General features: G+C 43.7%; 1 protein-coding gene across 1 annotated transcript in view; it reads left to right on the top strand.

The window, feature by feature from the left end:
- Positions 1 to 13,766, top strand: part of NCMAP (non-compact myelin associated protein) — a 64,480-nt gene that overhangs the window by 47,891 nt on the left and 2,823 nt on the right. The window contains exons 2-3 of the mRNA XM_083173620.1: positions 5,894 to 5,983; positions 12,016 to 12,100. Of these exons, the coding sequence (XP_083029746.1) occupies positions 5,899 to 5,983; positions 12,016 to 12,100 (170 nt within the window). The 5' untranslated portion in view covers positions 5,894 to 5,898. The remainder of the gene's footprint in view (positions 1 to 5,893; positions 5,984 to 12,015; positions 12,101 to 13,766) is intronic.

The raw sequence follows: 13,766 nt of genomic DNA, 5'->3' as shown, positions 1-13,766 counted from the left end.
TTTAAAGGATTTACATTAAAAGCTACATTTTAATATTAGTAATATTTTCACTAACAGGACTCGGAGACAGCCCCGTCCATAGGGACTCAGCTCCGGTTTCCTGAGCTTTGTTATCTAGAAAAAATATATTTCTTCTCATTCTGTTACTTTTTTCATTTTTCCGGACCACACCGAGGCAAGTGGTCTGTGGGTTCTTCCCTATTTCCATATACTGATAACCTTATCTCTGTTAAAATCTTAATAATCCAAGAGTGCCCCAACAAAGAGAGAGTCTTTTTTCTTCTCTTCCTAGTAACCCATTCACTCTCCAGGGCGCACCTCCACTTTAATAATTGTTAAAAATAGGGAGACTAGCTATCCCTTTTAATTCATCGATTGTGGACCTTCTTATCTTCTTTCATAAATAAATAAACTAATTGTTATTTCTTGTGCACCGGTCACCATCCCCTTCCCTTTCCCTCGCCAGTACACCCATAAAAATGTCTTCCATGCTATTGATGGAAATGATACAATTCAAGAAAATTTAATGGAGGAAATTCACTAAGATCGAATGGGTACTAATAAACGTGAATTATGAATGTAGATGATTGTTTTGCTAATTTTCAAACAGTACAATCCGTATGATTCGCCGTTTTTACAGACGGTTGTTCGTTTTACCGAATGAAGACACCATCGAAAGAACATGGACATAGTTCTCCATACACTTCAATAGGGGAATCCAAATGTACTAATAATTTGTACTTTGAAATGCGTATGTATTTATGTAGGTCATAAAGGATACCTGATAGTCTGTCAGCAGCACAGAAGTAAACTGAACATGTATTGAGAAGAAAGAAAAAAGTACTCTCTCTTTTTGGGGGCACAACTTTTACAAAATGTTTAAAACTTAACTTTTAATTATACAGCAATGAAGCATAAAATGTTTTATTCTTCATTATTGTATAATTAAAAAGTAAAGTTTTATACATTTTTTAAAAGTTGTGCCCCCTAAAAGAGAGAGTAAATTTTTCTTTCTTCACAATACTGTCCATATCTTACTCTCTAGGGAGCACCTCCACTAGCCATAAATACTTACCTAGACACCCCATCTAAGTATTGTGGAATTTATATCTATTGCTCCTATATTCAGTGCAATACTTGTGCGCACTACTGGGTTGAAATTTCAGGTCTCTCCACCCGACTTATTTCAACTGTTTGCTTTCACACGGCACAATATCCAGGATTGCTGCACGTTTACGTAAAATAACCCAGATTATATCTGGCAGGGTGCAAGTGGTATACATTAACAAGTTTGGAGGATACCAGCACACATTCTCTGGAGGTACTTAAAGGAGAGAAAGCGACCCACCTCTACTGTCACTGTGAACCTATTTCTAGTATTTATTTACGAACCACTTGGTTGGGGATGACTGGGTTAACCTTTAAGTATCCCATGGTTATTACTGTACTTCATGACCAACTCTGGTATGACATCACACATCACCTGTGTGCAACTAGGCTTCAGTTCACAGAAGAATTATCATCTTCACTACACAATCATATGATAATCTCTTTTATTTCCAAAAGAGTGTGTAAAATAGTGTGCATATAGATATATACTATGCAGAGGCAGGAACTCTGGGAGACAATGGAGTCATCTGCCGCCGGGCTCCTGCACCTCAAGGGGACACCTCTCCTCCCCTGCAAGTTTAAATCCATTAATTAAAAGCCAACAATATTGCTTCCGTGGCAGAGTTCTGAAATATATGTGTTTTCTCTCTCTACATAGATACATCTTATAAAAGGTTGTGTTTGTGATCGTACGTGTGTGTGTGTGGGGGGGAGGCACCAATATACATCTTGCCTCCAGGCAACTGGGATGAACTTACGCCACTGATACTATGTATACATACACATCTAAGTATAGTTAGGTATGGGCTGAGATCAGACTATTGCCTTAAAATACTGCTAGTTTTCTTTTACACTGTGTTTTGGGAACATTGTCCATCTCTACTATAAAGCACCATCCAATCAACTAAACCTGAGCAGACACTATATCCCTTTAAACATCAGAATTCATTTGGTTGCTTCGGTGACATCATCAAAACTATTGACCCAGTAACAATAGAAGCAAAATATGCCCATGCCATCACACTGGCTTCCACCATGTGTTTGAGAGATGATGCATTCATGTGCCATTCCAAGCCTTTACTACATTTTTTTTTTACCTTTTTACACATCCCAGCATGCTCTAACAGTTTTGCTATTTGGCCATGCTAAAAATGATGTAGGGCATGCTGGGATGTGTAGTTCAACAACAGCTGGAGTGTCAAGGTTAGCCATCACTGACCTAGGCACTGCAGATCTAAAGCCTGAATACCATACAGAAGATGCATCTATCTCCACTAACAAACAAAACAGAAATGTATGTATATATGCTGTAGTCTACTGCAGTAGAAAAAGTGCAGATTGTTCAAGGTTTTTTAGAATTTTTATTTTGAAGTTTATCTTTCACACTATGTAAGCATACATGTAAGCATCATTGTATGTATGCACGAGTGAGATGACCCTTAATCACCCCCTGGACTTCTGGGAAACTCTGGGAGCACTTTTTCCATAGAATCCTTACACAGAGGAAAAATAGGATTTTTTATTGTTGCAATATCACACTATTGTGTATTATTTTGCTTTCTCCACATATTATTACATCTGGATTGGAGAGGAAGGTGAAAACCTTGTGGACCAATCATACATTGGGACAATACTCTTAGCGCAAGTGAGACTATTCCTGTGTGTGCCATTGTGTTTGTTTGTGGTCCGGTGACCACACGTATAGTCTTCTGCAGCTTGAGTATTTGTAGCGGCATAGGTGAAGTTATTTTTTTGTATAACAAGAATAGACACTGTGCACATGCGCACATCGTCTATTCACGGATGACAGGGGGGGGGGGGGGGACTCCCAACTGCCGGACGTGTGAGGGATGCGGGAACGTCCCCCAAAAAAAGGAAGTTCCCACGATAAGTTGGAAGGTATGGAATACACTGAATGAGGCATCTGGTCAGTGTGGTGCATGCTGGGTCTGCGACAGAAACATGACAAACAAGTGGAAAACTCAGGTGAAGACAGGAGTGTGCCAGAAACTAGTGTTCTGTGTTCACATTCTAGATGCAAATCCTTCTTATACAGTAGCCCTATATTGTTACACAAGATATTGGAGCTCAATAGATTTGTATAGGTTTTTTTTCCATTGTACAATTTGGTCATATCTTAAAAATGACTAACCACTCCCTTTTGTAAGGCACATACTATAGCTGTAAAACATTGCAATTACCTGTAATTTAATGGATCGCCAAAGTTGAAGTTTTCAGAGATGAATCATTGAGGCAAAATTATGTTGTTCATGATCTCTCTGATTCATCTGTGACCGGTTGTTTGAGTAAAAAAATTGAAAAAAATTTCAGGACTCCTCATAGCGCTGGATTTTAGGATTTAAAGTGAACCAGATGCTATAAATGTCCAATTCTTCTTTTACTCTGCCATAAACCAAACGGAAAGTCACTCCTTCATGAAAAATTGTCAAAATTTTATTGCATCCAAGAAATAAACAGCAATAATAATACAAAACATTGATGATAAAAAGTACACTTCTTCAAAAAATACTCCAACATACAGCCAGACAAAGGTTTCTTGATGGAGTACACTGGACCTTTAAGAAGTACTCAAGTTCTGTTTAGGGTTTTAGATGTTAGTCCCGGGACCCCTATAGCAGTTAACTTTAGTACTTTAAGGGTCTAGGATGTGAGGGAAAAGATTATAAATGGAGACACTCTCACCCAGCTAGAAGTTAAATTCTTATCTCAAGCCGACCTCTGGAGACCATCTGTGGGGAATGTTCTTAAACGCTGGATGCTATACTGCCACTATAGCTCTCCATGCTACCCTGTCAGACGTTGATTTTTGGAGACGGAAAGGTGTTTCTGGCAGTCGCACTGCCACTGCTGCTGCCGCTTATCTCCAATGAACTCAGGGTCAGTTTGAGGGCACTGTAATTATCCCCAGGCTTCAGCGTGTTCCTCTAGATCTCTGTAGGAGAGGGACAGTCGAGCGGTGCCAGGAGACTGATGATAGATAGCTCCGGCAGGGTGCGCGATCCTTAGCAGCTTGTTACAGGGGGTGGGTGGAAACGTGGCATGGTTTGGGTGGATCATGAGAGAAGTATATATTTTTCCCGCCTTTTTCTAATGTTGGGAGATATTAGAGAGTATACAAGATATGTCATCCCTTTAGTTTGAATATGTATATGGAGTTCTACAATTCAGCGGTTACTGCTGTTTTCGAAGCAAAGTTCTGTTGTGCTACGTACACAGACCAAGTATCACGCAGATTTACTTGTGTCGCATATCAAATTAATCAACCACTCTCCTGGTGTGTTCTAGTGGTAAAAGGTGACAATGCAATGTTGGGAAAAAGGTGCTCAGCACTACCAGAGCTGCACAGGACCTGGCGGCTCACTCAAGCCAGTCGTCTTGTGTCACGTGGTGTATTGAGGCTAAGTTGTATGTAGACATTTCTGTACAGTATGTAGGGTACTTCCTCAACTTACATACTGTACGGTGAGCCGCTAGGGTTATTTTCCTCAAGGATCAACAAAAATAAGCAATTACAGTGTGTTAATTGGCACCTCAGTTTGTGTTAAATTAAATAAAGTAGGCCTCTTTTACCTCAAAAAATGCCTCTAGATCAGATTTGTAACCGTTCCCTCGACGAACATCCTTATGTAGCGGTTTAGTAGCATCTAACGTAACTGAATTATCGGTGGCCGCAAAGAAGAGGAAGTACCATATATAGCAAATGCTTAGCGATATATTCCTTGAATTGCGTTTGGAAATGTAAATCCTAAAACAAAAGACTAATTTAAGTCTAATAATGAGGAGAATTATATTTGAGTCACATAATAGGATTATCCTTAGGACAAGGCAGTATCGGAGACCATGCAGGTGAAGAGGCTATGCTTAGTAATTCTAGCATCATTAGAATAGTACAGTGGTTCCCAAACTCTTTTGAATCACGGCACTCCTGATTATCATAATTTTTTCACAGCACCCTTAGGGAAAAATTTTCTCATTGATGAAAACAGAAAAAAATATTAAATTAAGTCAATTTTGTTTACATCTCATCCTCAGTGTCAGTTATGTGATAATGGACAGAATTCACTTCTGTTTGACGACATTTTGCCAATTATATTGGTCATAAATAATTTTTCCATGGACATGGACAACCAATCCAGGGCACCCCTACAAGTCCCCCAAGGCACCCCAGGGTGCCAAGGCACACAGTTTGGAAACCACTGGAATAGTAGAATTACATTTTTTTCTTTGCGTTATACTTTGTTTGGTACTTCTTTACTTTCACGGCGCCAGCATGGCGCCGCGCTACTTCCGGGTTACGCTCGCCACAAACTATGTAAAATAAACGAAGTTAACGCCATGCCAACATGGATAGTTCATACCTCCACTATCCATGTTGGCATGGAGTTGATTTTAAATAGCGTGGCGAGCGTAGCGAGCCACCGAGCCCGCAGCGTGGGCGAGCGAAGCGAGCCCCGCAAGGGGACTCTGACGCGCGGCGCCATGAAAGTAAAGAAGTACCCTTTGTTTAAAGTTAAAGATGGACATTTGACTGTTGATAGATTTATGGTATGGTATATTGTATAAGCTGCTAATTACAACTCGTGCAGATATTACATTTTGTTTAGTAGAAGTTTTATTCAGACCTTTATGTTCCTAAATACATTAACTTAATTAGATAATAATTAACTGAATGATCTCGTTCTCAGAATGAAGAAGTGTGTTATTTACCATAGCCTACAGAATACATTATTTCAAGGTTATCTCTACTTTCTTCCCTACACAGTTGTCATGGCAACGACACCTCTATTTCTGAATACAACACTATCGCCAGTAAACACAACGACACAGTCACAGGAACAGATTCTTTATCAGAGTGAGTATAATTATTAATTGTGAATTTGGCACCAACTTTCGTTTGTTATCAAAGAGACTTTCAGTTCTGTGAATCAACATAGGCAGAAATACAAACAAAAAAAACTTAGTCTGATGTGAAATACTTCCCTTCCAATTTGTAATAATAAACCCGTTTTTTTTTGTGAGACTGCTAAAAAATCAGTGTGCGTTGTTTTGGTAAACTTTAAAAAACGGTGTTGGGGCCTCCACGAGCATAACCAGCCCTAGGCTCTTTGAGCTGGGCATGGTTTCCCAACTATGGGGTCCCCCCTGTATTTAAGAAACCAGCACAGGGCGCTTTCTTAAAAGAGTAGGGGTCCCCCCTATTATGGAACCAGGATTGGTCTCTAACAGCTAGCAGGGTGATGTCAGAGCTGGGGGAGACTTTTTATATAAGCTGCCCCAGCCAAAAAAAACATCAGCCCCTGGCTAGTTAGCCCTGGAGGGGGTCCCTGGGGGAGAGCCACCCCCCAGGCTTCACCCACTCAGGGCTAAAAAAAAGTGGGGTGTGCAAGTGCTGGCTGAATAAATACAAGACGGTTCAAATAAAATCAATATATTTAATAAAAAAACTATTAATAAGTGAAAAACTATATATATGTGTCACAATGATTATTAGGACATATGACTAAAAGGTATGAGCTCTGATTGCTGCATAAAAATAAAGTCACACCGATCCAACTGTAAATTTGATTGGAATATAGCTGCCACTCCATAGTGATAGGCAGTTGTTAGGGTCTGGAATTGCTTTCAGAGTTGTAAAGTTCCCATAGAACCCTTGGGTTGCTCAGTAATTGCAGAGATCCACTGTGTCATCTGGTTAATTAGGGGCAATGGCTTGATTTCCCAAATGTAGTGTCCAGGTTGTACCACAGGATGGAGTCACAGCTGTTATGCCAATGGAAAGTGGTGCAATCAGTTGGAGGCGTGGGTAATTGAAAAATAATCAATGTGACACATATATAGTTTTTCATTTATTAATTGTTTTTTATTAAATATATTGATTGTATTTGAACCGTCTTGTATTTATTCAGCCCGCGCTGGCAAACCCCACCCTTTTCTTCTGTATAATATCACAAGGGGAGTGACTACCCCAGTGCCAGCTGCTGTTGTTTGCGCAACACACATTCAGGGCTGAAGCCTGGGCTGTCCCCAGCACCACTTAGCTGTGGGTGCCGGGATGATTGTTTTTGCGTAGAAAGAAAATAATCAAAGCAAGCGTCACCTGCATGCAGGAAACTTGGAGAACCACAAGTTGGCTTGTAGAAAATTAAGCAGATGTAAAATAACAAAGACATGATATGTATCTTGGACTAATGAGGCTAAGCTGAATCTCCAGGACTGCTTCCACTGCACGGACTGGTGGGTCTTTCCGGACTACAGCAAAGATCATTGTGTCGGACCTTCTCTGTCCAGGTCTTGTACCTGTCCAGAGCAAAAAAGCAGGCAAAGAAGATGCTAAAGGACCAGCTAAATCCTGGCCATGGCATGTTCAACCTGCTGTCATCAGGCAGACGATACAGGGCCATTCCCACCATGTTTACCAGAAGCCTCAAATGTTTCTTTCCTCAAGCACTCTACCTGCTGAACACCTGAACATTTTAATGACTAGACGTACTAATCCACTGCGTGTAATTTACACTGTGTCCCATCTATCTGTATGACTGTACTTGTTCTACTTGTTACCTACCTGGCTGTTGCATTGCAAACCAAAAACAAATTCCTAGTATACTGTAGGTAAGTATACCTGGCCTATAAAGCGTATTCTGATTCTGAAATCAAAAATCAAAAGGGTTTGAGAAAACAATATGGTTTAAAATGGGGAAGACTAGAGAGTTTTTTCAAGCGCTCCTTGTATTTACACCTCCAGATGTCACTCCGTCCTAGATGCCTCTGATGATAGCTCATATGACATAGAAGGAAAGAAACCATACATGGGGCCTTATTCTGATCGGTGCGGCCGGATCCGAATATGCGGCCAGGACCGTGCGTGCGAAACCCCGCCTTCCATACGGATCGCCAACTCCATCCGTACGTGGTAAGAAGCTGGCCGAATGGACCGCACGTGTATTTTTCACGGATATACGCCTCCTCCATCTCAGGGAACCTCCCCCAACATTCGATGGTTGCAGACCATCGACTGCAGGACCGAGTGCTCCACCAGCTCCCGCAACCTCAGACCACACCGACATTTCTCCGTGCAAAAGCAGGGATCTGGGCGGGCAGCTGACATCCGGTGATGTCATATGTCCGCCCCCTACACGTGCGTCACGGCCACATTACCATACGTACGCCCAGCGTTTGCATGGGAACGCCCATGAAACGCGGGGCGTATGCATATGGTAATGAGCCCAAATAGCCCTTCACGCCCCACTCCACACCCCCTGTTCGGAGTGTTCACATTTCATGCAGGATTTGGCCGTACGCCCCGCTCGCACATGCGCAGAGACGCCTCTGCACATGCGCAGACACAAAACATCGGCGGGACGAACGCACGCGGATATTACCGCACCAGCCAGAATAAGGGCCATGGTGTGATACCTTCAAGTGTAATTTCTAACACTTATGGACTTTATATGATATAAACAGTACCCTGTGCAGTGGTCCACTAAATGAATGGTGGACAATTCACGCTCCTGTTTTGAGGGAGTGATATAACTCCAAGGGATACTCCAATATTCTCCAAGTTATTCCACATAGAAGAACCAGAGAAATAGGTGTCCAAATGGTGAAATAACGTTTTAATGGGTTAAAAAAGCAATGAAATACAAATTGGATGTAAACAATGGACTCTCACCGGATGAAATGGTCTACTGTGCAAGAGCAGACAGACAGAGCATGAGATGACAAAACCACAGGCGTCCCCGGATGCTTTCTGTAGATGTTTAAGTCCTGGTGTGTTGTCCAATGTTCACAAGTCCCCTCCGCCAACGCGTTTCAGACCATGTGTCCTTTATCAAGGCATTTTTTAACCCATTAAAACGTTATTCTTTCTATGTCATATGAGCTATCATCAGAGGCATCTAGGACGGAGTGACATCTGGAGGTGTGAATAGAAGGAGCCCTTGAAAAAACTGTCGGTATTCTTTTTCCATTGTTGCACTTGTTGTTGCACTCACCCTATAGGTTCAAGCTTGCTCCGAAGCGCAGTGATTTATCCTAAATTTTTTCTTGTACATTAGATGGGCCAAATGGTTGTTATCTGCCGTCACATTCTATATTAAGCCCTTGGGTGGTATGTCCGAAACATTTTTCGGGCTCATCTGCGCAGCAGGCTGTCCCGAACATACCACTATTATGCAATAGGTTCGCGCCAGTGGTGTCCAGGTGTGTACCACTGGCACACAATCTCTAGAGCCCCCCCATCCCCTCTGCTCCAACGATCATACACCGGAGCTCCCCTGACCCCTGTTGCTTCCCCAGCCGCCATTCACTTTACAGCAGCGACGTAGGTGGCAGGCTCGGGATGTTCGGGGCTGCTCAGGGGGACTTGGGAGCGCTCAGGAGTTCAGGAGCCCGAGTCCTCCCAAGCCACTGCGAACATCCCCGAGCCCAGGGCCGAAACTAGAGTTTCTGGTGCCCGGGGCAAGACATACATTTAGTGCCCTCCCCCCCCAATTTTTTTATATATATATATATATATATATATATTTTTTTTTTTTTCAGAAGCAGGCACACGTTTTGCACAGAAACAAAAACATTAATCAGAAGCCATTTATGTGCTTACAGACAGCAGAAGGGTAAGGGTGACATTAAACAGGGACAGTGCAAATTTAGGGCATTTTTTTTTTGGGGGGGGGAGTGGTGTGGTCACATAGTAGTATCAATTCACATTATAGAACACACCGTAATGCCCAGTACACATTCCAGCACACACCGTAATGCCCAGAGCACATTACACCACAAACCGTAATGCCCAGAACACATTACACCACAAACCGTAATGCCCAGTACACATTATAGCACACACCATAATGCCCATTGCACATTATAGCACACACCATAATGCCCAGTACACAATATAGCACACACCGTTATGCCCAGTACACATTATAACACACCGTAATGCCCAGTACACATTATAACACACACCGCAATGCCCAGTACACATTATAACACACACCGGAATTCCCCTTTACACATTATAGCACACACCATAATGCCCAGTACACATTATAGCACACACCATAATGCCCAGTACACATTATACCAAACACTGTGATGCCCATTATACATAATGACACACACCGTAATGCTCATTACATATGCCACACACGCTAATGCCCATTACGCATAATATTACACACTGCAATGCCCCTTACACATAATATTACATGCTGTAATGCCCATTACACATAATGCCACTGACCGTAATGCCCACTACACATAATATCACATGCCGTAATGCCCATTACAATTTATACCACACACCGTAATGCCCATTACACATTTTTATTTGGGTAAAAGGTGTCACATACACACATAAGGGGAAGAGGGGATCAGACACCAGGGAAATTGGGGCAGATAGGGTCACAGACACAGAGGAAGGGGGTAACAGGGGACAAGGTGTCACACATGGGGGAAGGGGGTACAGGGGGGTCAATCCCTGGGCACTCACCAATTTGTGGGGGAAGCTGCAGGGTGTCCAGGTAGCCAGTGGATCCAGGGACAGGGCGAAGGGGGTGCCTGCTGCAGGAGGAATCCAGACTGTGCAACCGAGAGGCTCTGGCTGAGCAGCGCGCAAGAGGATGTGGAGGAAGAGATCTGCAGTTCCTCCACGGCGCTGCTGCAGGGGGAGAGGGATGTAGTTTCCCCCATGGTTCCATTGAGGAGACAGGCAGGGCAGGTCCAGCCCCAGCGCGTATCGCTGGGCGCACTGTGTTCATCACAGACACTAGAGGTCAAGCGCACCTCTAGTGTCTATCTTCTTCGTGGCGGCAGCCATCTTTGAAGTGGCCGCTGCGCCGCAGCCATAGTTCTATGTCTGCGGCCCTAGCTCCCCACTGCTGCCGCTGCTCACACTAGCGCCCCCCGCCTCCAGCGCCCGGTGCGCGTGACCCCCTAGCTCCCCCCTTAGTTACGGCCCCGCCGAGCCTGCCGCCTGTGGTCAGGGTGCCGGACGGGTTCCCGACAGTCGGGATCCCGACAGTCATTTACCCGACGTCGGGATCCTGACTGTCAAAACGCCAACAGCCGGGTTCCCGACGGCCACCCGCTATTTTCCTAGTGGGGGTCCACGACCCCCATAGAGGGAGAATAGAATAGGTGGCTCGTGTAGCGAGTCACCGTGCCCGCAAGGGGATTTTTTGCGCTCGCCATGCTGTCTGACTCCGGGCAGTCGGGATCCCGGCGTCGGGATAATAACTGCCGGGATCCCGACTGTCGGAGTCACATACCACACCCCTGTGGTCACTGCTGTAAAGTGAACGGTGGTTGGGGCAGCCTGGTAGATTTGTCCTGCCCCAGAAAAACCCACCACTCAGGGGGTTAATATAAGTGGAGGGGGTTTACCCAAAGCCTGCACATGTTCCCCCCCCTTCTCTGTTAAAATGCCCCTGTCTTGTTTAAAGTTTGTAGTATGAAGAGCCTTACAGGAAATGTGTACTGATGCACTACTATATATAAGAAAGACCATCTGTGAAATGTAATAGGGTCCGAGATTGCCACAGGTGTGGGCAGTCGGCCAATCATGTATGTTTTTTTTAAAGCAGCAATCATGTACAGGGAAAAAGCATGCCTTTTAAATGATTGCCACTTTAAAAACTTCTGAGATTGGCCGACTGCCCACACCTCCATTAATCTCTGACTCTATTACATTTACCTTCGCATAAACCAAGTTTGCTTTTAATTCTGCCCATCTTGTCAATACCACCTGCAGATCAGCTTTTTATTAAGGCTAATCTAAGGCCAAAAGTACAAAATCCTTTTCACTAAGCAATCTTTTTAAAGTACAGTTAATTTAAGATTATTTTAGTCAATTTCTCACTTGCTTTACTTTCAATTATTTTTCAGGTGCTGGTGCAATAGTTGCTGCTATTGTGGTTGGCATAATTATCATATTTTCACTGGTGCTTATTGGCCTCAAGATGTACAACAGGTAATTCATTTTTAGATAAGTGAGGTCCACGTATTTACATGCAGAGACCCACAGTGATGATACAAGCATGTTCCAGTGAATATTGTGGATAAAATTGCAATGGCAATGAACAATTACCACTTACTACTGTTACTAGAACAATTTGTTGCTTACCATACAGTACATAACAATATCAAGAAAACAGCTCGCAAAAGTGCAAAAGGCACAACAGTGTTCTTCAGTGTATTAGGAAAGTAGTTAATGTTACATTAAGGTGTCTCTCAAGTGAATGGCTTGACCAAAGTGTTTTCCTTAGAGAAAATGTAATGTATTTAATGAAAAAAAAAAAAAACATTTTCCTAAATGTTCAATGCTAAGATCTAGCTTAAGGGGTTGATGTATTAAGCTGTGGAACTAGATAACTTCTTCACTGGTACCCCCTTTCCACTTTCTTCACTGCTTGGTACAGATATGTCCTTATACATATTGCCTTAATAAAGAAGATGCCTAAACTGACAGGTCCCATGCAACTCTGCTATTGTCAGACATCTTTTTGTCCAAAATGTGTTTAATCCAACTGGCTATGTGAATAAGATACACATGCAGATTTTGCGGACTAAAATTATATGTGGCATGCCTATATTCTGAAGTGACCATGGATCTACCTGCATACATAATACTACACTACATAGCATTTTGTATGCAGATACAGCAGCATTCACACACAAAATATAGGCATGCTGCATATTTTAATCAGGATAAGCAGCTTTGCGAATAATATACATTTTAGTGTAAAAAGTTGCATGCAAAAACACTCTGCTACTATGGCACACCAAGGCATGACTAGAAGGGTGGTTTAATGTGTGAGGAGACTAGATGTGAGCGGATATATCTGTACACCACCCGTACGACCTATTTCTGAACCTTGAACCTTACTAAACCAGTCTTAAATTGAGTACATAACATATCACCTACTGTACATCACTCAGGATTTGTGTGCTCCTGCAGTCACTTGCAACAGACTCTTAAAGTGCTGCACATCAAACCAAGCGACAGCGGCGTAACTATAGCACCGCAGCCGCCACCGCGGGGGGGGGGGGGGGGGGGGGCGCTGTGCATGTGGGGGCGCCGGGGGCTGCGGTGCTATAGTTACACCCCCCCCCCAATCCCCCGCAGACTTACCTATCTCGCTGGTCCCGGCGGCTCCGTTCTTCTGCTGAGGACCACCAAAAAATGGCCGCCCCCATATAGCACACAGTTCTCTGAAACTGTCTGCTGAATGGGGGCGGCCATTTTGTGGTGGTCCTCAGCAGAAGAACGGAGCCGCCAGGACCAGCGAGATAGGTAAGGCTGCGGGTGATTGGGGGGGGGGGGGGGTTGCATGGGTGGCGGGGGGGTGCATGGCAGGGTGGCGGCGGGGGGGGGGGGGGTGCTTGGCGGGGGGGTGCTTGGCGGGGGGCGCCCAAAACGTAGCTACGCCACTGCCAAGCGATATCACTAGTGTGCTAAAGAAGGACAGAACATGATCTTTCCATCCTTCATTAACATTGTGCAAATGAGTACACACAAATCTGCTGACAGGCATTTGTTCCAATGTATGAACGAATGCCTGTCGCTTCAGTGCTAAAATGAGCCAAAGTGTCAATCTCAAAGAAGGTTCTAGCCATTAACCTAGCTGGAAGTGTTA

This window comes from Crinia signifera, chromosome 2 (genome assembly GCF_055691185.1).
Source record: "Crinia signifera chromosome 2, ASM5569118v1, whole genome shotgun sequence".
Lineage (NCBI taxonomy): Eukaryota > Metazoa > Chordata > Amphibia > Anura > Myobatrachidae > Crinia > Crinia signifera.
The sequence above is the reverse complement of the archived record's forward strand: the minus strand, read 5'-3'. Positions and strand labels throughout refer to the sequence as shown.